Below are 26,037 nucleotides of genomic sequence, written 5' to 3' on the forward strand. Positions count from 1 at the left end.
TGGACTTCTGAGAAGCCTAACCGATTAACTCCGCGTTGTATCGATTTTTTAATATCATTACGTACATTCTCTGGGAAATTCTAAGCAGATAAAGAATTTGAATTTTATATTATTTATATCATCGCGTCCCTCCACTCTTCACTCTATACAGTTGATCAATGTGCCTTTTGAGTGGTTCGTATTTGATTCAAACCAACGAGGCAACATCCTCAACCCACATATTCCGAAAATTATGCAACTTTGGAAATATATATACAGCATATACGAGTACGTATGAATGGGGATTTCTTCCTTGTTAGTAATTTACCCTCTAACTTGCTAAATTCGGTTACGAACAATTTTTACCCGATGTTCGTTTGAAGATAGGCAAAGTTCGAAATTGAGTTTTACGCTATTGCAGTTTAGATGACGCGGATAAACCTACCTCGCTGTACGGGGTCCGAATAACATGTACGAGCGAGCACGAGATGATTCGTTGCGAGGAAATAAGAAGAAAATACAATGTTTTCATACAACGGTTTGTTTTCGAGAAGATGGAGTTTTCAGATTTATCAAACATATCCGAACTTGGTTAATTTCGGATGGTCGACAAAAGGTTGTTCTACATGTGAAAATAGGTGAAAAACGTAGAATAACATTTTTCCATCAGATGCTTCGTTCCCGAGAGAAACAAATATGAAAAATCATCGTACGCGTATAACAGATCAATTCTTAATCGAACATATTCGAAGTGTATTTTTTGGAAATCGAAGCCTCAAGCGGAGAAATTATATTCGACATTGTTTACTCATTTTCGGATGTAAAATAATCTGACAAAAATGACTTGCTCATATCCGATCGGTAATTAGCCAAGTTCAAGTACAAGCTTGACGAGTTTGGAAACTCGATTTTCTCAAAAACAGAAGCGTGTCACGCGAAGAAATTGTACTCGATATCTCTTCCCTATTTTTTCGTAAGAAGTCGCCTGATGCACGTTTCTGCGCGTTATTCAACCGGATCCTGTGTTTGAAAAGAACTGGGGAAAAAATATACCCGGTGGTCGATAACGAAGCATTTTACGTTATTTCGCAAAACGCGAGGCAGAGAAAGCGGCGCTTTCCTCGTTCAATTTCCCTCGGTTACGCGTCGATTCGACCGGTTGTTAGGCCATTTCGAGATGCGGCAGGTGCCGGTAGGCCGAAGAAACGTTAATTCTAATCGTAGCAGCGCTTCGCGAGACGGCACGCTCGGTGGTACCGTTATGCCAGCTGCCGTTCAAAAGTTACACAAGAAGTTATTGTACGTCGTAATGGGAGCTTCCGTGTGTGTACGCTACACCGTGGGCAGATGCATTCCACGCTGTTCTACGAGCGCTAGCCAAAACGAAAAATTTCCGGCATTCGCCGCGCGTATTCCCCCAGTAAAATGCCTGGGATCCCCATCTGTGAGCTGTAAAATGCAGCCGCGCATCACGAACGCGTGCTCGCCGTAATGAAAGTCGCTAATTTTTCCTGCGATTTTCCCCGCTTCATCCCCGCCCCGTGTGTATATACCGAACGTGCATATACTCTATGTAGAAACGTGAACGACACCGTTTCAAAGAATGCCCGAGTTTCGCCCGAGACTCGATTCCGTCTAGCGTTCCTTCTCTCCGCTTAGAAAGGCGTCCGTCTATTCAGCCAGCTCGACGTGTACGTACATTACAGCTCATAAGTATTCGAACATTTTGATCGATCCGTAAGTAAGAACAGTTGGAAATTTGTCCAAAGCGTAGCAATTAACAACAGGATTCTAATTACAAGTAGTAATTACTACGTTTCTCGTATAGCCACCGGATATATCAATCTAAAGTATCTGCCGTATTAAAGAAATAGCAATGATATATTTTAGTATTTATCTATCACACGTACTATCGTGCGAATGTAATGTAATCTATGATATTGTATGTCTACGTAAATCCTTTGAAAATATCTGGTAAATGTAGAATGTTCCGCAAGAAACGCTTGGTACGTGAATCTCGCTTAATTAATGTTAATCCGCGTTACCGGTATTAAGTACTCAAGAGTATTAGAAAAAGGCGTGTTTAATTCTACAGGCGAATGCCAAAATAGTTTCGAAGAGGAATTCATTACACAAAATGTGAGAATGAAGATTACTCTTCTGTAACACTGTCGTGCTTTTCATCTTTGGTCTTCAATTCAAGTACACCTTGTCGAAAAGAAGCAAGTGTCCGGATACTTTTGAGCGACAGTGTACACGAACTTACCTGTTCAAGAGATACGTGGCCGTGTACGTGGAAGAACGATTAAGAGGATTAAGCGGTAGCCAGGTTTTCGCGGACGAACGACGCGGAAAAAGCTACTAGACAGCGCAACTGGAATTTTTCTGCTTCTGCCTTCTTCTTCTCCTTTTCTTCCCTTCTTTCTTTTTTTCTTTCTTGTAGCTGCACGCTTCGTCCAATCGCAAAAAGCACCGCTTTCTCGTTCGGGCAGAGGCGCACGATAACGGTACGTGTAATTCGAGCGATTTTCCATTGTACGGCGAAATGTGTCGCTCGGTGTTTCCTTCAAGTCGCTTAAGAAGTGGAGCGATTTTCAACTGAAATCGGGAATTCCTTTTCACGGAACCGAGCAGCCCATATACTTTTCGTAGTTGCCAGGCGGTGGATTTCTCGGAAAGCTTGGTCGATAGCCGCGACCGGTGCTTTGACAGCTGACAGTCAAAGAAAGGGAAGTAACTCGTGATCGAAGAGAAAAGGATTTCGATATTTCAAAGAACGATGCACGTGATTCTTTGGAAGCGAAGACTCGCCTCGAGGAAAAACTTGCCGGTTTAATGGAAGAGTGACGCCTGTCAAAAATCGTTGATTTCGAAGTATCTGTAAAAATAAATTAGTTAGAGAATACCACAGTTCGTAGATATTAGCAACTCGACTGACGAGTTAATGACGGGTTAATAATTTTCCACGTCGAACCTGACAGTTTTACTTTTCTTAGTTGTCTCGTTCTTTCAGTAAATCAACGATACGAGAAACTGTTTTCAGGAAGAACAGCTTCTTCGCACACCGATAGATCACCAAAGTAGCCACAAATTCACGTGACGCCCTTAGGGAACGCTAGAAAGCGCGTCTGACCATAAACGATTGACTCTACTTAACCGTGAAACGCGCTCACCGGATCGCTTGACGCGATGAATTTTTTGGTGTCTTTGTATCGTTTTACGCTTTTCAAGGGGGACACGTTTTTGCTTTTCTATGAAGCGTATCTCGTATACGGGAGATTCCTTTCCCGATTTGACGGTTCGTCATAAAAAGGCAACGCTTAGCAGGGGTACGGCTGATCCCACGGCACCTCGCGTACCCTAATAAAGCCACGCTTTCGTATCCGCCTACGCGTCATGATTAACAATTAATGGTCGTCTATCGAATACCAAACCCGAGCAGGAAAGCGCGTGCATCACCTGAACGCACGTGCAACCAGCCGAGCCCCAATTATTCCGAGTAACGGACGACCTAGGAACGTGCGACATGCGATAGGCACGTGCGTTTTAAAAAGAACTCGTGACTTTGATTATGCTTCCACGTTTTTCCAAATATATATAGGTAGATAGATAGATAGATAGATAGATAGATAGATAGATAGATAGATAGATAGATAGATAGAATCATCGTTAAGAATTCTCTTTGCACCACTTGATAAATCTTTACACTTTCCTGCTACCTCGTGAGAAACTGTCTTCTTTAGTTAGAATATAGTATCCATAGTGGATGTAAAAAATATCGCATACCGTTGTATTTATTATAATTAGACTATTTTTAACATTTGTACAAAAATAGAATGCATGTAATATGATGAAAGTTCAATGCCTGTAACATGCCACGACTGTAATCGAATATCATCGGAAATTAATCTTATAACTATAAAGAATAATCGAAAGGTAGCTTATGTTTTACTTGGTCATAAAGCTTTTGCCGGCTTTATTGCTTGCCCTGAGATTATTGATAAATTTAACCCTAATGTTCCTGCAAAACTCCTTCGTCACTCTGAGCCTATTGCGAGTCGGATGCCATCATACTTTATATACTTTAGCTGCTTTAACCGTTCGATGCTATACGCCAATAGTTTTGCCTCGTCAGTCGATCTTTTTCCTATTCTTCTTACTTAGACAAACGTCTACGATAAACGTCATCGCTTTAATTTAGTTCTCTATTATCCTTCACTGACTGCCTGTTATATCGCTTCGTAGCAGCGATGAGCTTTCCTCGTAATTAAAGATAAAAAGATATAGAAAATCTTCGAAGTGGCATACTTTTGTCGTGACCTTTTCACAAACGAAAATCTCCATTTAAATCCTCTTCTTCTCCTCTGTATTCGTAACTGCGTGAATTTATAGAAAAATCCACAGTCCATAACATTTACATACTAATCAATTCGGTTCGAGTATGTTAAATTTCGTATCATTTAGTAGCATCTATTTGCACACGAGCAGAAAAATTTAACAATATAAAATTGAAACGTAGGATCTGATAAAATCTGATATTATACAGCGAGTCCATGTGACTGAAAACTATTTTATTCTTCGTACGACGCAATTGCAGTTTCATTCTACTGGTAAATTGGCTCGGTTAGAGCGAGTTCTCGGTAAGTTTCGCCGCATGATTAATTCAAAGCAAATGGCACGATTATCCCCACTCGAGAGTGCGTAACGCATCCTTTCTTTGTGCCTCTGTGCACTCCCACGTTTTCACTGTTCACGACAGGGACAAAAGCCTCTAGGAGGTTTTCGCGTTTGACGGCCGAAAATGAGAGTTCTGTCGCTCATAGCCTTTTCGAAGTTGCGAACAATGCGAAAGTAATTAGATGCCGGGTTATCGAACCCGCCATCTGTCCCTTCCAAGGGGGCAGTTTAACGAGAAGTTCAAAGTCATTTCCTGGCAAGGATTCCGCGTCCTGGGCTACGTGAATTCATTTAAACTTTCAATTTATCGGTTTGTGCTTCGGCACGGAATTGTTTGTTGCCTGGTTTGTATTACGGAACGTTCGTTAAAGCGTTTAGCAGAGAACTTTCGACCGGAGGAAGCTGATTCGGGCCCTTGTTCCTCGCTACGAATGCCTTTCGCGCTCTATGAGTAACGCCAAGATGAAAGATGCTTCGAATACTTTGCGCAATTTACGCGCCACATTGCGTAACTTTACAGACGCCGGGCAATTAGATACGTTGAAGCACCTGCGTCGCGTTCTGCACCGTGTCAGATCACGATCGCTCCTTTCCTACTGCGAAACGCGTTTAAATTGATCGACAGTAGGTAATTACGTAAAAACCGATCTGGAGAAAAAAAAAGTCTCTAGGAACCGTAACAAATGATGCGATTGGCCGCGATTGTAAAACTGAAAAAAGAAGGCGCAACGACCGCAAACGCTTCTTTTCTCTTCGATCCCGGAGATTATCTTCGGGCCCGAGTTAATCACTTGTTCGGCTCGGTGATTTAGAGCCGTGGCAAGCGTCGATAGTGCAGCGAACTCGATCTTCTACGCACGCTTCCGCCGGAAGCTGCCACCCTGAAAATTATTCGAGCATGGCCGATCGGTTGCGTGATCACGAATGACGTGACGCGTCTATTCTCTCGTCTCGATCGATGAGCCTCAATCGAACAATCTCTGCTTCGTTCCTTCCTCTCTCCGCATGGCCAATGCAATTTAGGTTAATTCTCGAACGTTGCGAGCCTGCTTGCTGCGTTTCCACTCTCGTGATTAATCATCCCATCTTTCTTTCGTCTTTCTTTTTTCCTTCCTTTATTTTTTTTCCTCGATACCTCTTTCTTATTACAATAAAAATTTTCCCTGTCAACCGGACGCATAGATAGCGCCACGATATTTCATCGATCTTTTCTCCTTTTTGTGCGTCACCTTTTTGGCTCCTTTACGATCTTCAGGATCATTACTCGGACAATCTACGAAGCAGATCGGCAGTAGACGACGTTGATAGATCGAGAACGCCGTCGACTCATTATGCTGAATATTCATCAAGGCGAAACCTCTTTGCTCGGTGAATTTAAATCGAGTCGGCCAATAGGGTGGTGAGCGGGAGGTAAAGGATCGAGAAACCAATTCGTGACTTACTCGTGAAATGATTCGTGGCAGATCGGCAATACCGATCTTGACCCGTTCGATGAAAGATCCTCGCCATTTTTAGGCGACCGCTCTCTCTTTTTTCCTGGCCGTGTTCGCCGGTCTCTCGGCGATCGATATTCCGTTCATGTGCCAGTGCAAACAGAAATCCAATCTGATCGTACTCTGCGCCGAATCTTTGCCCCTACCTGACCCAGATTATTATCTCCATGGGTGTTCCTATTTTTATTCGGTTGGCCGTGTTGCGTTTGGCACTGAACTTGCATCGTTTTAATTAAATATCAGCCACTTCTGCGGCCGGGAATCCGATTGATCAGCAAAAATACTCCGCACGCTCTTACGGCTCTTCAATGATCCTCGTTCGAAAATAGCATACAGTACCACCAGGCAATAAGCTTTCGAAACGCGATGGCCGCGGGTTAATCGAAATTACTACAGTTTTTCAGACGTAGAATATTATCGTTACGAGCATGGAACATTATTATACGAATGAATATTATGTTATCGAATATCAGAGCGATTTAAACTGTTTTATATTTATACCAGAGAATTTCCTATCTCTCGTGAAAATTTTAACACTTTGAGGTAGCTTTACTACTACGTGTCACGTTTAGTCGAATACTCGAAGGTCTACTACCAGGAATAGTAGCAGAATCTGTTTGAAGCAGCGCATCGCAGACCTTTTGCGTTAACGATGCAAATGAAATTTTGCGCACGGATTTACGATCGAACATCGTAGTTCATGGAACGGCGATAGAAGCGACGGTACGTCCCGATTTTCATCTAAAAGCTAGTAAAACGTAGGATGTCTGGAAGTCGGCGAGCTTTGAGCCGTGCATAAATCTCTTTCTTTTATACGAAACAGAACGAGCCGCTCTTTTCTTCGCCTTTGTCTAACTTCTGACCTCGATAACTCATAGAAAGGAGACAAAAGAACGACGACGTAGCTATTACTCGGTGTCAGGAACCAGAAGGTGAAAGAAACGAGTCTCGAGATAGAATCACGAACGAGAGAAAATTCGAAAGAAACGCTACGAGAACAGCCGATTTGCCGAATAGATAGCTGCTCTAATTTTCCTCTTACTTTGATGTCCAACAAATGGAAGTAGCCTTTGATATCGTTGAAAGCAACGTCCGCGCTACAAGTTGTGCTTGGCGACTCAAAGATTCCATGATTAAAGACGAACATTACGAAAACGTAGAGTTCACTGGTGATTGAATCAGGATCTCTTAAAATGTTCGATGCTTCTCACTCTTTTAACGACGAACGAGCTTATGCAAGTCATTCGTTTCTTAAGGATCGAATATCAATCGAGTACTTGCCTAACGAGATTTAAAGATTGAACGAACAACGATGTTAATCAGTTTGACTCATGAGAGGCTCGTATACGTATACATATACGTATACATGATCTACGTATTTAATGACGATTTGCATAATCAATGACGCTTGGTCGCTTGTCCCATTTATACGTTTTCTTGCAATTGGAAAGTTTTGAAAATTGTAGAACACGAGGAGCGTGTTTCTTCATCGAGAAAAACGTTTGTATCGAAAAGCATTAAAAAATGAATGTCGAAAGTCGTTCCATCTGCGTATGTAGATTTAATGAAAATCTTGAGGCAACGATTCCAGAGAGATAGCCGTGTCTCTCTGTGCAACGTTCGACCGGAATAAGAATTGAAAGGCAACAAATTCTTTGTGTTGCCTCGCCACGGTTCATGATTCGTACAATAGTATCAGTGAAAAATACAAAATCGCTACGACAATGTTAGTAAAAATAGATAAACCGATATCGGCGACAATCTGGGTCAACCGAGAATGAGATTGATCAGGCGAAACCACGACAGAATCGAAATTCAACGCACGACATATCAATAGGACTGCTCTCGGCTTATAGATCGAGTCCAATCCAGGGTGAACAACCGAGAGAATCGCGTTCGAGGCGGCTTCGATTCGATTAAAATCGCGTGACTACCGTTCCAGCGAATCCCATGCGAATCGCGTATGCTCCTACACGCTCGTTTCTCCTACTTTGCTTTTTGGGTCGTCCAAATACGATAAAATGGTAATCTCCGATTATCTTACGCTGTGTCGTAACTCGTCGTTCTGGAATTCCGTGAATACCTTCGAAATCCGTGTTTCCTCGAATTAACGCTACAACTACCGATCTCTAACTAGTTGAAAGCTTCAAAACTTCAAATATCCGAAGTTTCGTACAAAAAGAGAAAACGTTATTCCACGTTTTTCACTTCTGTTTTAGCGCGAATCACGACTTTTAGCGTAGCATGTGTATAATCGTATTTTCTTCTGAGTAAAAATCAACGTTAATTTTGCCAAAAACCTTCTACGTCTTTTGATAATCCACGCGGAGGAAAACTTGAAACTGCTCGTTCCTTTCAATTGGTTTGTGGTAGTTGTGGCGTTAGAGAAATACTGGAAGAAGGTTAAAATATCCGCAGAAAAGTGGCGAACGGAGCGTGCCAGGGAAGAATAAGATCTCAAATGCGCAGCGAGGCAACGAAGAAATTGTGCAGGCAGCCGTCGGGAACAGCTGGCATCACGGAATGTTGACCTAGTGATCGAGCCGCGAGTGTGTGCTGATTTGACATAACTGCGACGAAAAGTACGGATGAAAAATGCGAAACGGTGGTCAGCCACAGCAGACGGCGGTAATGACGCCGCCGCATTTGAACGGTTCCGCGCAATTCGTTTCCGGTGGTTACGTCGGCTACGTACCACGCCAGTCCTGGGGGCAGTTTCAAGGGCCCCAACATCCCAGGAACACGGCCAGACCTCTGTCACATCCACCGCCGCCACCCTCCAGAAGGGAAAGCCAAAGACCCTCTGGCAACGGATCCGCCAACCCTAAGAGTACGTCTCTTCCGCATTGCAAACCTGGAACGCACAGGAGTACCACACCTTCGGTGAGTTCAGACAGGATCCTTTATTCTCTCCAGACAGATCCTTCTAGAAAAGGGGAGAAATATTTCTTGATTTCTCTCGTGTCTTTCCCTTCGCTTCCCTTTTTTGGAACATCGTGAAAGATGACGAATCGATTTGTGATATTTGGTAACACGTGTGTGGATCAGGCGATAAGAATTTTTCCATATCTCGTTGATCCATTTTTATCGATTTGTACATTGCGTCGATGTAATCATTCGATCCTTTAACAGTCCGATAAAATTACAAATTCCAGTTAGAGAAAAAAGTGCATACGTAAAACGATAGATGTGATAAAAAAATATACAAAAACATGTTTTGCAAGTAGCTTTTGAAACATAATGTTGAAGCACGTGATACAGTTGCAGCCCGGGTAATAATATCTTGTATGGTTTCTAATTTTCCATTAGCGACAAGTCATATTCAGTTTGCGGACAATAACTCGGAAATGCGAAATCATCGAAATGCCGAACTGTACGAAATGTGGCCGGTGTTTTCAGCGTATGAGTGTATTTGCGCATTTGCGTCGATAATTACATGGGAACAAAATCTCCGCGTAGACGAAAGTTTGTTATCATATAAATTCGCTTTTTCGCGAATTTTATCGCACATTTATTCGACTTGCGAAGAGACGGATAGTCCTCGCGTGAAATATCCGTACGATTCACGCTCGGGATAATCTGTTAATGGGATTAAGTAATTTCGTTAATGCAATTACTTATTGTATCTTTCTAGTATCGATTTTACGCGTTCCAGAGTTTTCGTAATTAGTACAGCGAAATTGTTGCGAAATATGTTTAAATCGAAGAGCTGTATTAGGAACTGATTTGTAATTCTCAGGTAGTGTCAGATGGTTTACATTCGACTGGTTTTAGTTACCGTGAACCGATCGGTCACGGCGAGAATAAATGTAGAAGACAAGCAGCAGAGAAAGAGAAAGGCATGGAAGCGAAGCATGAATCTTCTTATGCGCTGCGGGTATCTAGAAAAGCGCAGCGTGGAATACCATACGAGGCTCAAAAGCATCCGTGAAGGAATGTCACAAAATCTACCTGGTGTTTTGCTCGTATTCGACGTTCCTTTGTCTGCAGTTTAACACAACGACCGATACATCGATGACGTACTACGTAGTGACCAATTCTACTGTGACCAAAGGATTATATTTATTTATTTACTTTACATAATTCTCGCCTATTGACTCAGAACAAACTTCCAGCTTTACATTTTACGTTTACTTTTCGCACTTTCGCCCTCTTCCTTCATCCTCCTGCGTCCACGCCTTTATTCGTATCATATACATTTCGCTTGTAGAATATTTTCAAATTTCAACCTTTTGCATGTAACATAAGCTTATGCTATTGCATCGATGCTTCCTTCGCACCTCTCTTTCTCTTTCTCTCTTTGTCATACTGTTCTTCCTCCTACTCGATTCGTTCCCTACGTTCAATATTTTGCTTTCCGCCCCTCGTTGCTTTCTCTTTCTTACCATTTGCCCTTAACCCCTTTGTCCTGCCCTTTCTTGACGAAAGGATTATATATCAGTCTTGCATCTTTAGAATCATGGACACGAGCGATACAAAACATAGAAAACGCGTTAGCCGGACAGACTCGATGGCAGTTTTCTTCGTTTTGCTTAACCCCAACCTCAAAGTCCCGTAGGCAACCTGAGACACGACGAGATGCTAGAAAGTGGTCTCGGTGTCGCGTTTCAAGCAATTCGATCGAACGCTTCGGAGATGGACTGCCACTGAGAATGGAAAAGAGAAGAAACGGTGCCGGAGTATGTAATTTGCGGTCGAGCGAAAACCGATATCGTCTGTCTCGTTCTTTTGATTGCGTTTAAAAAGAAAAATGCCGGGCATTTCGAATGGAGATATTTAAAAATGAAAGGATAGAAATTGTTTCTTGACTTGGTCGTTTAAACGGTTATTTAATTATGATCGTTGTGAAACATCATCTATCCCGAGGCTGGTTTCTTTTTATTCATTTACACGTCTCGTCGAGAGTAATTGGAAAACTAGGCCCCAACAAAGAAAGGATATCGACAAAAGAACGTCTTATAGAAATTATCCCGGTGCAGCGAGGAAATACCGGTGTAACAGGATTCTCGAGGACCGTAAGATATCTTGGAGGCTGTGTGCTCCTTTTTTCTTCCCCCTTTCGTACGAGATCAGCCGAGGCCAGTACAAGGTCGACTCTCCACTCCTTTCTTTCGTTTATGTGTCTCCAAAAAGTTTATTTCGGACGACGATGGACCGTGAACCATGTAAACTCTGCGTCATCCGAATTCCACGGATGTTTTTCGCCTGTTTAAAAAACAAGCTTGTGCAGCTTCACTTTCGAATTTGTCAATTTTTAATTTCCTCGATCCATCCGTTAAAAGGAAATACAACCGACCATCCATTAAAAAGAAACGTTCGTTTCAACATTCAGAACCATTAACGTTGTACACGCGCAACATAAGACTTCGATTTGTTCGACTTATTATACGCGCGGATGTTTCTTCGAGACATTTCTTCAATTTCAATCTGCTGCGTGTGATTGTTGCATTGTGCGCCTCATTGTCCATATCGCATGGACGTTCGTATGCCGGCATACATAAATAAACAGCAACGGGTGTGTATCGTACGTAAGTTTGCTGCGAGTGGTATCGTTCTAAGCTAACCGAGGCGCGTGCGCTGCATTAGAAAACACGCTGAACTTGTATTCCGTTAGATTCTCGAGGTTTGTATTTAAACACGTCCACGGGGCAAATATTCGTCCAGTGCTGTTCATAGCGCGTGCTGGCTCCTTCTTCGGGTATTAATATCCCGACGTTTTATTGTTTCTTCGTAATTATGCGTTAACCGCGTAGCCAGAGAAACAGTTATCCGTTACGTAATATTCCAGCGTGTCGCTCCTTCCAAGCGCGAGTTTAAAACACGGACCTGGAAACGCGGCCTGTTCTCTTTGCAGAAAGAATTCAGGCTTCGAGAATCTTGATGCCAGACTGATAAAGTTAGGAATCGAATTACGAGCGACTGACGCAGCTTTCAAGATAATTAGGGGATAACGTGATAATCGTGCAGGCAACTCGTTTAGGAGAACACGAAATCCAAGGGTTGTATCACGGGTGGCACGCCGTTCCTACGAATTCAAGCAAATTTACCTGGAAAAAATGCTATCTTCCTAAATTATAGAATATTCCCTGCTGCATCTTTGCATCCTTCGTATCTACATATTCGAATATTTGAAACTCCTCGTATCTTTCTTATCGTTCGAACAAAGTTAGAAAACGCGCTTTATAAGAACTTTCAAACAGTTTTACTTATTTGTGCCGACCGCTTTTCGGTCGAACTGAACTGCCGAACAGCGACCACAAACTATTAGGAAACTTCAATTTCGTGCTTCTCTTTGCAGGACGCGTTCAGCTTTCTGCAGCGTTAAAATCAAAAAATACGCTAGATTTCGATATTGAAGGATATTAACCAAGGCGGATAGCGCGTCGAACGAGAAACGTCCTTTCCCGTGGAATTAGAAACGTGTAGCAACGTTACGCCTTTTAATGCGCGTTTTGATGCCGTTAGTAGAGCGAGAAGCCAGGGTTTTATCTCCTTAGGCAAACACGCCGCGGCTAAAGCCACGTTTTCCTGGCGATTTTCGTTTATTTCACAGCGGACGAAGCGCACGCGATTCGTTTCAGCGTGTAAAGAAGCCGGCTCGAGACGAGACGGGCCGGCTCGCGCGCGTTCCACAGCCACGCTCGGAATCACTTGGTCGGGCCCTGAAGTGCCGTTTAAGCTTTAATTTCAGCTGCCTCTCGCGCGATAAATTACTCTCGCAACAAACGAGGTCGAACGACACATGGCGCTAACGCGCGCTCGTTGAACTACTTTCGAACGTTGAAGTTCACCGAGCTGAGGCTCGTCCACGACGTTTCCCGCGCCGGCGCCGACCATTCCTCACGATCGTAAATTGAATTTTTATGGAAATGCCGTTGTAACGGCGCGCCAACGTCACACAATCTTGTACAATTATCTAACGACCCCGTTAGAAGATCATGCTGGTCCACTTCTGCCCGATGCTTCGTGGAACTGACGCGAATTCTTTCTTCTCGCGATACAAACAGGCTTCTCCTGTATTCCAATTCGATCGTAGCTTCCAAGAACGCGTCTATTTACAGCGCTGGAAAAGATCTGACCAGCTTTTCCCGATACTTTAATGAATCAAAAGGGAGAAAAAAGAAATCGATCGACGAAGCTGGAACAAGGACGCGATTAAAAATACGCCTTGTGTCACGTGGCGCGCTACACCGATGTCTGGATAGGTACGGAACCGATCTCCTGGGGCCGTTACTTTCTCCTCGCTAAGTTAAAGGTCGCTGGTCCCTCCGTTTCCATCCAACTGGACTATATTATTACGTCTTGTTTCACGGGTCGATGATCGCGTAACACTTTGAGAAAACACCACCGAACGTAACGTCGAATATTTTTCACGACTTTCGCTGCGAAATTACAGGCTACGAATTCCATTCTATTCGCCCGACTTGCACGATAATGTCATTCGTTAACTACTAGCTATCGAAAATTGATCACGTTTGCTATGTTCGATACGTTTTTAGTACAAGCGAAACCACTGTGACATTCGTGAGATTTCCAGTGTACGTCGGAAGAAACAGTATGCGACAGTATCTCAATACTCGTCGTAGAAGCCTTTGACATCGTACGTGTTATGCGAAATAATTTGGTACTTTGTTAACGAGACACGACTATCGTAATTGCATCGACGATATTTGAAACCAACCAGACAATGTATAAGGAAGTTGCAGGATACCAGTTGACGAATTAGTACACAGTATAAATATGTAGAGTGGTGTTCAACGTAAGAATTAGTAGAAGACTCGAACTAAATATCTTATTTGTGTCACGAATTATTGACTGTTCCAATATTTCCGTGATCTCTACGATGCGTATGCTTACAACGAAAATCTTGTAATTTCTATGCTAACAAGACATCAAAATGCTTCGTGTAGCGTGTGTCGTTGTTTAAATTCGATGGTGGCACAATTTACAAAATTTGAAATTCGTTTCTATCGAATACAAGGGTTACATTGTCTGCTTCCTATTTTTATTTTGTCGTAGAACGGAGTATTTAATTAAAAAATGTAAATCTCTTAAATCCTCTTCTCGGATATTTACGCTTTTTAAATTGTACCGCTATTAATGCCAAACAACGACGTAATATATCTGTAAAAGTGTTCGACTACTTCAATTTCGTGAGCTCGAGAAAACGCCGACTTTCAGCTCGAACTCCATTCGTTTCTTCCGTATCTGAGATCTGGTTACACACTGTAATCCCGCGGCGCCAGATTTTGTTTGCTCGTTCTATTATTGCCGATGTTGACTCTGCTGATTGACCCTAGAACGCTCGTGTCGGGCCCAAATACACAGCGTTAGCTCGTTGCCATCGCTTGCTTCGCTATCATCTTGTCGCAGCCTGAGCATTAATTTCGACCAGTTACTGGTGTGTCAGTCGAGTGAAAAACAACCGGTATCGGGTAATTTTGCATTTCCGCTCCTCCGGAAATATACAACTTGGTGCTAAAACAAAAGAAAGAAGACAGTTTCGCGTTCTTAAAGACAAATTTCGTAGAAGCCGCGAGTCGACAAGAATGATAAATCCGCGTTACTGAAATAGGCACGTAATGTTGCGAAAATGTTGAGTAGCGTAAGGAAGTTGGCACGCTCCGATGAACAAATTCGAGGATAGATATGCTTGTTTTGACTCGATTTAGCTTTCAGATCCGACGTCGACGCGACACCAATCGGGCCACGTGTCATCTTACTATTCGTAGCTCTTTTCTCCTTAATTGACTTCGTTATCTTATTTAACCTAAATACTGTTAAATTTCTCGCCTTTATAAATACATTTTTTAGTGGAACATTCTGTGTATATAAAGTAGTGCCGGCCAAACTGTGACTCTTCTAGATTCTTACTTGACCTAAATACTACGATACTATTCACCGGTGTAAGAAAATTTCTTACTGAAACATTTTGCGCGTATAAAACAACCACGTCCAGACTGTCGTTCGTGCATTTTGTACGATATTTTGCCGGATGAATATTCTTCCTATCCTTCTTTCTTTCATTTTTTCTATCTATTTTCGAGAATGCGACTCTAAAAAATACCTGATAATCAGTATACCTGAAAAACCGTGGTCGTCGGCAGTATAATTCTAATTCCATCATGGGCTTCGTGCAGAAAATAAACTTTTAGTCGAAGCATTGTAGGTCACCGTACATGGTAGTGATTTTATACAATGAGCGCTTTGGAAACATTGATTGCTGGACGGCGGTATCGCTCTGTCAATTATATAACATCGAGCAAGCATAACTGGGCTGGCAGCGATGCGAAGCGTAACACACGACCCTTTTAACACGAGGTTGCCGGATAATTCTGTTTCGGGGCGGGTAACTTGCCCATCAGAATTCCGGTTAGTCTCGCGGAGACCAGAGCGTAACACAGAATCAGTTCCAACTTAGGTACAACGGACGTCAACGTCCGCGTGCCAACTTCTCGCTAATTGTCTGACCACGCGCCGCTATAATTCACCGTCTGTGACGCGTCCCGTTCGCAAGATTCTCACAAGCTTCGGCTATTTTTAGCGTAGATTAATTTCCCTACAATTTCCTTGAACTCACGACGATACGATATTTAGTATATTATTATGCATACATGATTTAACGATCATTCGTCAGTTCAGTATTTTTGTTACTAGAGCGGCGCAAAATTATCAACGAATGAACTATTATAGGATATTTTGAATTAATTTTAATGCGAATTAACTTTAATATTCTTTCTCGTGCCCTCGGACGATCGCTCTTATTCCTTCTTATTTGCCTATTCGCAAATCGAGATTCTGATAACGCACCCGCGTTTTAACGATATAATAGGCAAAAGTAAATGGAATTGCTTCAACAAATCGTTGAATTTATTTTCATGCTGGTTATTTGTACATTCTGTGGGAAAGATACGACAGATAAACGTGTTTTGTCTTTCGAACGAGGACAACTTTTAAGTCCGATAATTTGTTAATAACCTTTTTATTAAATTCACTTTTGAACTTCTCTGCAAAGATATTCGCATCAAAAATGAAGAATACAGGGATCGAGTAAATTATTCCTCTTTGTATTATATCAAACCACACCCTTTTAAACACGCCGCAACATCAAAATCAGAAAAAACAAGAATATCGTACTCGTCACCTTTTCCCTCTGTTTTTGAATTAAAAACAAGGAGAATCCTTCTGGTAAGCTAATCTCGGATGGAACTCGGTTCTCCGTCTATCCTTTAATTATACGGTTATCAGGCGGCGCCATCGAGCTAGGATGCCGAGAAAACCAAGAAGAACCGGTACGGTAGAGTTCTCCCTGGCGCACGATGCTGCTCTTCAACTTCCCTTGTCGGTACTTTAACCACCTACGTGCCGGCTCTCTGTGCCGCTGACACTCGCTAATTATAATTTGTGTCGTAAGTTTCATGCAGTACGCTCGGCAAGCAGGCGGCAAAAGGGGCTAAGATGTGACCGCCTGCCTCTCGACTCCATTACATAGCTACGCCATACGAACAAGCGCAGCTTCTCCCTCTCTTTCTCTCTTCCTCTTTTTGTCGTTCGTGTTCCTGGCTCTTGTCGCCCATGGTACCGACCTGCACGCGATTTTCTTTCCTTCTCCCCTGTATTTCGCTGTTTTTCATCTTTCCTCTTGGCACTGGGAAACACGAGTAGCAGCCGGCTCTAATCGCCGTAACGACAGTGGTTTACCCCGGGTGAAAGAGGGCAAGAAATCGAGGCCGCTCGAACTTTGTCGGAACGATTTGTTCTCTTTCTTTCTTTCTTTCTTTTTTTTCTTTTTTTTCTCCAAGCCTCGCCTTCCTCCTCCACCATCCTCGTTTCTAGCCTATTCGTTCTTCCTTTTTCTTACGAAGTTCGCCAGGAAGTTCCTCGTTCTACTTTCGTCCCTGTTTTCGATGCAATTGATTTTGTTGCGAGACGTTCGTTGGCGGAAAACGTGATTGGAAAAGCAAGTTGCGAGATAGGGCGCACCAGGAAGGACGTTAAGTAAAAACGTCGGATCAGCGAGCCTTGGAAAGTTCTCTTGTGGCGAGGAATCGCGTGTGCCGAAATTAATATACAAAGAGAGATGGTTACGCGTAGATTATTTTCAAAGCCATGGAACGAGAAGAATTTCGTCGTGCCGTGAGATGAAAGCGGCGATAAACAGACGCACGCGCTCCTCTATTTTTCTACCCCTTTTCAGAATCCGCTCACGCCGCGGTGTGTTTGCAAGGCGCGCGCGTGGAAAGTCACGTAGATAAAAAGCTCGCGTCGGAGAGGCCAGATTGAAGATAGAAAGGGACGTACAGGGTGGACGTCGAGGGAGGAAAAGCCGCGACAGACGCCCATGGTAAAATGCAGAAAATCTGCTTTGCAAATTTTCTCGTACACGGCCGCAATCGCCCAGCGTTCGAGAACGTTTCAACGCCTCGATGAATTTACGGAATATCGATTTTATTCCCGCGCTTTTAACCTTCTCCTTCTCGTCCAACGGCCCGTAACTTTCTTCCGATATCGCGATGCTCGTTAATTATTTTGTCTGCGAACGGTTCTCCCGTTGAAACGATAGGATTATTGGCAGAAAAACCACACGACTCGTCCTGAATCGTCCGATATATTTTTGAAGCTTATGCTGTTACTAGCAGTTTCGTTAAGTATCTGATTACTCTGAGAGTATCCGGCAGAATAAAGAAATATCCGGATGTGTCAAATAACGTAACACATAAAAAAAGTAATCCGCGAAACGACAGGTATATTATAGAAAAATCACATCGATCATCGTGTCAACGTTTCTTCGTGATATTGTGATGCTCGTTAATTATTTTGCCTGCCAAGCGTTCTTCCCGTAAAGTGGTAGATTTATTGACAGAAAAATAACACCGACCAGTGTTTCTTCACGATATCGTGAATCATTCTGTAATCTTAGAGTTTATGTGTGTTACTAGTTGAGTAACGTTCCGTTGGGTATGTGATTACTATGAAAATATTCGGGAGAAGAAAAAAATAACCGGATATATATTAAAAGTAACACAACATGATAAAAAGTAAGCTATGATACGGTAGATGTATTATAGAAAAATCACATCGATCATCAAGGTGTCAAGGTTTCTTCGTAATATCGTGAATCACTCTTCTACTACTACTACTAATACTACTATCGCTGTTACTAGCCGTCCCGTTCAGTACCTAGGTACTCGATAAGCACCCGAGAGAATAAAAGTTACTCTGGCTCGTTCTACTCGTATATTTTGCCCGTATTATTGGCCATATTACCATCGCTGGTAATATAAAGATACTTCACTATAAAAATATTTCGATTTCTGTGGTACGTGCACTCATTCCAAACACAATGATATTCAACAGAAATACCAGTTTCGTAATAGAGAAAAACCTACGAATGATTCATTTCACATGGATTAAAAGGATGGCTCATCGATTCTCATCCTCACGTTACGCCGTCGAATAGCAGAAAGTAAGATCGTATGCGATACTAATTCAGCGACCAGGATATCTATAGAAGATTATGTGGCGTCAAATCGAATCAACGGATTATATATTTAGTCAATCGATACGTGGTATACACATTTCTCTGCTATCTACTGTGACATCGCGTGTCATCAGTTAGAAAGGAGCCAAGGAGAACTGCATTTCTCGCCGACACGTAACCGCATTCTTTAGCAATCGAAGGACGTATAGTTGAAGAAAGTCGCACGTGGATCTTCTCTGTGAATCTTTAATCCTCGAGGGAACGACGTTCGACGTAATTTTATCCCCAGACGACTCGACGTCTCCTATGTCGTAGAATTTTAACACCTCGTAACGCGAAACAATGTGAAGAATTTTATAGGCGACTTCCTCTAAAGTATTCGCGTTTTGTCTTTTTTTAATACTATAATGCAGCGTGATGTAAAGATCGTTACGTCGTAAATTTGCATATGAGTAGCTCGGTTCTTCGTGACTTTTAGTGCACTGTATAATTTTCTAATTACGTAGTTATGACACGAATGACGAGTACAAGGCTAGGCTATTCGAGCACTGTAGCTCGCGAGAGTATTTCGTCGCTCGTAGAAACCTTCTACGAATATATTATTCCTCGTAACGAGATCCAACTGTCAAGATTCTATCGACGAAGTTGAAGGCCAATCAGAGAATCATGTCGTTGGTTTAATTTCATCTCTACGATGATCAAAAGAATTCCGTCGAGGTGCGAAGCGTTTCGAAATTGCGCTCTCCGCTTCCATAAGGATGTAAGATACACAAAATCCAAATCTTTATTCCAAATTTATTAAAACATTCCCATTTATTCGCCAAGTAACATGGAAATCGTAAAGTCGTAAGAAATAAACTTATAATATTTCGCTTGTATGATCTTCAAAGACGTAAGCTCGAATCAAAGTAACGTTACTTCGCCAGCGAATATCGCGGCGCGCTGGCCGATTTCTTTTAATTCGTTAAAACTTTCGCCGCCGTATCGTCCCGGAATTTCGAGGAGTTTGCCAAAACGCGAAGTATTAGCGATTGCAAGCCGTTGCGAAATTTGCTAAAAGTACCGCAATCGCAAAGCCAGACGTCCGTAAAGTCTGTTAAAACTTTCACTATTACGGTGTCCCGATCCTTCGCGAAATTTGTTAAAAAGCCACGCCCTGGTAAACTTTGTTAAATCCTTGGTTCTAGCGAATTCTCCAATTAAGCGAGACAATGTTATTTCTGTTGCAGAAGGTGGACCCCGAGCTGATATTCACGAAACAAGAACGAATTGGGAAGGGTAGTTTCGGTGAGGTGTTCAAAGGCATCGACAATAGGACCCAGCAGGTTGTTGCCATCAAAATCATCGATCTCGAAGAGGCAGAGGATGAGATCGAAGATATACAGCAGGAGATCATGGTGCTGTCACAGTGTGACAGTCCATACGTCACCAAGTATTACGGGTCCTATCTCAAGGTAAGCTCCTCGTTTCTAATGAAGTTTCGAGAATTGTCTTCTCGTATTAAACGATATCGTTTCATTAGCTACACTTACGACTCGACAGACCTAGAAAATAATTCACCTCCAAACCAATAATTGACAATTTTTCCAACGAACTAGCTCGAACAAACGAGTATCATTCTTGGAGCAAACCGACGATATTAACTGTAACGTATCATTATAAATTTTTATTTCCGCATGGATAAACGTATAGCGATTCCACGCACGTGTCTCGTGATTGGAAAAAAAAAAAAAAGAAAAAAGAGAAAGAGAACGCGAGGCAGAGCTGTTTTACATAGGTACTTTGGTTAATCGGAGTCTGTTGATGCGTGTGCACCGGAGAACAAATTACCGTGATCAGGTTCGCGTGTGTGTCGAACGTAAAAAGAGCTTGTAACCGGTGAATTGCGGGTTACCATGGACGAAAAATCCACCACGAGCCACGCCTTTCTGCCACCGTTCCGATTCGATGAATTTTCACAATATTTTCGGAGGTGTAACGAGAAAGAACCCCTTTTTCGTGGGTTACGCTATTACGGACACTCGACCAACACGCCCCCCATCATTTTTCATACGCGAAGAATGGCAAGGGCTTGACGGTCGGTTAACCATCGCTTCCGGCTGGACAGTGTCGCATAGACGCTTCCGCTTCCTGCGGCCGCTTCACCGTGCTCGGTCGAAAGCATCGCGGAATAAAATTGCATCCAGTGACACGGTTCTAACGTTACACCGTGTCCCTTTATTCGCACCTTAAATCCAGTTCTACGATTTTTCTTGACAAAATTCCCGATATAAAAATATCTTCAGACAAATGGAAATTCAACTTCCGTGAATTCTTACGCGAACGACGAAATGCAAATTCGACGGGGAACCTGCACACGTTTGATCGCCGTACGAGCTCTACACATAGTACCGTTTATTGGTCGATGCAATAAGCGCAGCGAACTTAATCGCACCGTGTCGCGATCCGCGTGTCGAGAATCTTACGAAACGCAAGATTTCACGGTCCATTAAGTTTCTTCGATAAATAAAAGTCGACGTACACGCGTGTAGAAATGGTTGAATAACTTTCGTCAGTTTATGACTTCCTGAGCAATAAAGGGGCATCATGTTACTCGGAGAAGACGGAAGTTTCATAAAGCATGAGAATTTTTTTAACAAATAATTACGCAGCGAGAAGTTGGGACCTTTCTTGAATTTATATTGAATGGATATTCATTTATTTTTCGACTTTAACGCTACAATTATATCAAAGGAATAGTATTGCATGACGAAGCAGTTATTCGCGGAGTTGTACGTGGAATTTGTTCGAACGGATGATGTAAAATAACAAAATTAATTTCGCGACTGAAAAAGGAAAAAGAATTTAATTTCCTGAAACTGTCGGACGTAGCAAGAGTCGATATCTGCAGTCTAAGCGCTGTTCATTCGAAGATCTTATCTCGTTACCGTGGGCATATTTCTACCGAACTGTGGACAATCGGATGGGTAATTAACGATTGCTAATGACCGTTTTGCGCGGTCATTAAGGAAAGTTCCTTCCCTCCAAGAGCTTAATATCGGACATCGCTTCATTTCATAGGTAATCATCTTAATTTTCCGCTCCTCGAACCCGGAAACGAGCAGAACCCCCGCCCCTCCCTCTAATCTGCTTCCTCGTTTCCCGATCTTCCAGTGGGAAATCGACTTGTAAACTTGTTTCTACCGTTGTCTTGCAATTAACGTTCCCGTTTCGTCTCTAAAATGCTGAATAATGATCGTTTCGGCTCGCTCTTTATTGTCGTCAAGAGCGCGATCTTAATCGTTCTTACGTCATTCTAATGCATCCAAATTACGCGTATCATCGAGGGTCGATGCTTGAGATTAAGAGATTAGGCTCTTAATACGTGGAACTTTCCTTGGAATATTGATCAACGTAATTAAATTCTCGTATGATAGAAAGCAAATGTCAGATATTACATATTAGTATATTTTAACGTGAAACATCGTAGCTTATGCGAAAATCGGCGAATAAAATGATCACCTGGACCAGCGGTCCTCAACATTTTGTTCGCCACGGATCTCGTTTAAACGATATTTTATTGTCGCGGTCTCCCGGGACTTGGCTCAAAATTTAAATCGGCAATGTGCCAAATATCTTTAATTGAAACACACATCCACCGCTTATCGACGATCTTGTTGGAAAGAAGAGAATAAATAAAATAAATGTAAATACAAGTATGAATATAAATAGACAGATGAAATGAATGTATACATACTGAACATTTTTATTCGAATAAAAAAATAGTAACTTGCATGTGTGAGAACTTTGTACGATTCCGCGGACCATAGGTTAAGAACTGCTGGCCTAGATTAAAAATAATCTACGTCCATATATGTCACAGACGTGTAAGTGCATTATAATGCAGTTAAAAGGGGATATGCATAGTTACAATAGCTTTAAGCATACGAATGAATGGAGTTCTTTTGGAAATTTATCTTGTAGACGTTACCCGATGAACCGATTTTATTAATCTTTTTTTATCACAAAGAGCATACACGCATGATATGTTATCTAAAACAAATTGTCGAAGTTATATGCGAGTAAATATGACCGGCAAATTAATTAACCAAAATTATTGGAAATTGACACAGTGCTGATAAAAAATTCCTAACGAAGCTTTCGCAGAATCTACGCTTCATTCTATATTCCTACGCTATGTTCCCCTTATAAACATTTAAATAAGCTGATAAAACGAATCAATTCTTCACCTCGCAAAGCTGTATCCCCTTTAAAAACGTATTATGTAAAGAAAGGAATTTCTCGCCATTCGTGCAGATTGTAGATAGGAATTTCCATCTCTAATCCTATAATAATCGAAGCCAGCGACCAATCTCTCTTTCCCAGCGCGAATCTGGCATTTTACAGTTTGCCAATCGCCGAGCGAAATAAGACGCGTTAGACGGAGGATCCCGTAGGATTGTCGAGTATCAGGGAAAGATTACGGTGTTACGTCAAACGCTAGGTACGTCTTTGATAATATCGATCTTTTTCCTTTTTAACTTTCTTTTCCCTCTCTCTCTCTCTCTCTCTTTTTTTTTTGAATTGCTCAGCGTGTCGCGGTAATAACGGCGTTAAACCGATCCTCGTTCCGTGTGTCGCGTACGATTATATCCCACGGCACGCGGCTATTGTGCCGCCATTAATCACAGCCGCGCGCACAAAAGGATCCTCCATCCTCCGCAATCTCATTCTCGATACCTATTCTCCATCGATGCTACGGAAAGAAATGCGAGAGCTCGAACAAAAGCATCGGCCTCTTCCGTAGATTTCTTCACGCTCGCCTACGAGATTTCATTTTCCACTGTCTCCCACTTTCGCTCGTTCGCGCCAAAAGATGCTCCCTTTCCAATTTTCTCTTATCTTCTACGTTCCTTTCTTCTTCTTCTTCTTCTTCTTTCCACCCTTTCAATCCGTTAAGGGCATATAGAGAATTGATGACACATTCGCTATAATTGTTGGCCAAAGAAGCAAGTATGCGTGGCGCCTACGTGGACATATACATCACCGTTTTTATAGTATGTAGTATTATAGCATCATAGTATGAGTATTAGCACGCTTATGAAATCTTAATTCTCTCGCTGGTGACGCCTTTCCATCGCATCATATTTCACGTTTATACGATGATGTTAAGTATGCTATAATCTTGATGCGGAATTCAAAAAAGGTCGTGTTATATTGATTTTGTTCTTAGTTATTTAATGACGACTAACGCGTATATTTGCCTGTGGTAGATTTTAAAACAGGAAATCTAGAGTTGCTCACGTTGCTCGCCGCGACGATTACAAGTAAACGGGTGTTTATGCAAATTTATATTTTTATGCATATGATTGAAAAGATTGGACCGACCTAATTAATCTCGAGTTTTACTAACTACGATTTAAATTAGAAAATTGTGGGAACTGTTACGTATCAGATACTATAGTTTCAACAAATATTAATAGTAATAATTTCAACAAATTTGTACTTTTATTATATCGCTCGCTCATATTGTATGAATACAACATTCTGGTCGATTAATCATTTCCTTCGTAATACCGGTTAATTGTCGTGTTCCGTATGAATCCAGCAGGTGTCGTAATATTTATGAACAGGAGTGTACGAGTCTGATGTTATCGTGTAACGGATTTGTCTGTACCTCTCTGGATCTCTTTTCTCCATTACTCGATCTTCCTCGGTTTAGAGACTGTTAGTAACTCATTCATGCGATATTTATTTCGTACCGACCGTGGGCAAGACGCGCTACGTAATTCAATTAAAACTTAAGATCGTCTCGTAATCTTTAAAATTACTTTCCTGCAGAATGTTTTACGAGTAGTCGTATACAAATGGAATTATTTAGCTGCTAATATGAAACGATAATAAGTGGACCAGGTATATTTATACATTCTCGGAAAATTTAAAGTGTACAAGATTATACATTATATACGAAGATACAGAAATTGTCGGAAGTAAAATCCAAATACTCGTAGTACTTAGAGGACGAAAATTACTTTCATTCAGATTTTGTTCTGTTCATAAAAAAACATGGATTTGCACAAACATCCGCGTATCATTGATAACCGTCTACCTCGCGAATTATATTGACAACCTGGAAAACGAAAGAACTGCAGATCATGGACGAGTTAGTAGCTCGTACGTTTTACACGTTTTACGCGTCGATCAAACTGATGAACGGCAGTTGTCATCCTACAAATCTGCTTCTCCTTTCTTGCTTTCTCCAGTTGGATACATTTTTCATCCAGATTTTTCTCTCGAAGACTACCTCGCCAATATCGATTTCAACCATCTCCATCAGTCTAATGGACTAAGGGTTAATTCAGGTAGCCGTGTGGGCGAGGTGAAGAAAGGCAGCAGCTAAATGAAAGGCAGTATTTTTCCCCAGTTTACGGGCGTAGCCGTGAGTTTTTCTCGTTGCCGAGCCGTGACGCGTTCCGTCTGGTTTCGAAATCGCAAACGAGACTGGGAGAGAGAGCGAGAGACAGACAGACAGAGAGAGAGAAAGACTTGGGATGCAGCATTTTCCACAGGCTCGTGAGAAAAACGCTCGAGAGACATATTTCGACGCTATAGGCAGGTCGAGGCGAGCAATAACAGTCATCATACTTCGGCGACACTCCTTTAACGTTTCTCAATCCGGATGCATCGAGGTTGATGAGGGGCGTCTCGTCGTGATTTTCTTCTTTGCCTCTTTTTCCATCGCTTCTCTCCTCATTTCTCTCTCTTTCTGTCTCGTCGGATTATTATTGTCCTCCAGCGGCCGTGTGTTGGTTCGGTCTGTGAATGCTGTTCAGCATTATTCTCGTCTTTTCGGGGAGTCGTTATTTAATGCGTTCTCGCGTTCCTCCCCGCGAGCAATCGCAAAACGGCGCGGATTAACAATCAAGGATTTTTCGAGCTCTCCTACCCTCGATTATTCGATTTAATTGTTCCCGCTTCATACTGTTGTAGCTCGGGTTTTCCCTCTTCTCTGCTACAATTCTCTGTCTTTCCTTGGAAAATAATTCATTGCTCCCCTAGTCGGGAAATTCATTTTTCTGTGTCCTGTAATCGACTGGAAGGGAATGCTGAAGTTCACGCGATTCGTACATCGAGACAGCATCCAGGCGTCGAGGATCCTGCTGCTGCATTCCCCGCTGGCGCCTTTCTTCTCCATTATGCTCGGTTCATTGTTTCTCGAACAAAAGCCGATTCTCCGTGGCGCGTACTTACGCTAGGCTCCGACTGCGACGAGCATCTCAGATTTTATGAATGAATAAATCTAATTGGACGCTTATTACGCGGCCGTTCAGCCTCGAACGGTAAATTGCCGGCCTTTCGACCAAATTACGACCCGCTCGTCCTTGCTTTTTCTTTTTTTTTTTTTTTTTTTTTAATTATCGATCGTCT

At 42.2% G+C, this 26,037-nt stretch overlaps 1 protein-coding gene across 8 annotated transcripts in view; it reads left to right on the plus strand.

Annotated features, from left to right (window-relative positions):
- LOC100652052 (serine/threonine-protein kinase 25) overlaps positions 1–26,037 on the plus strand; it is a 114,140-nt gene that overhangs the window by 74,166 nt on the left and 13,937 nt on the right. For 5 of the 8 annotated variants that reach the window (XM_012315652.3, XM_048411264.1, XM_048411262.1 and 2 more), the window contains one exon: positions 19,860–20,084. In XM_012315652.3, coding sequence (XP_012171042.1) covers positions 19,860–20,084 — 225 coding nt within the window. Of the gene's footprint in view, positions 1–8,567; positions 9,033–18,659; positions 19,391–19,859; positions 20,085–26,037 lie in introns of those variants that run through there. The other 3 variants (XM_003400205.4, XM_048411261.1, XM_012315651.3) reach the window with 3 other exon arrangements.

Source organism: Bombus terrestris, chromosome 13 (genome assembly GCF_910591885.1).
Source record: "Bombus terrestris chromosome 13, iyBomTerr1.2, whole genome shotgun sequence".
NCBI lineage: Eukaryota > Metazoa > Arthropoda > Insecta > Hymenoptera > Apidae > Bombus > Bombus terrestris.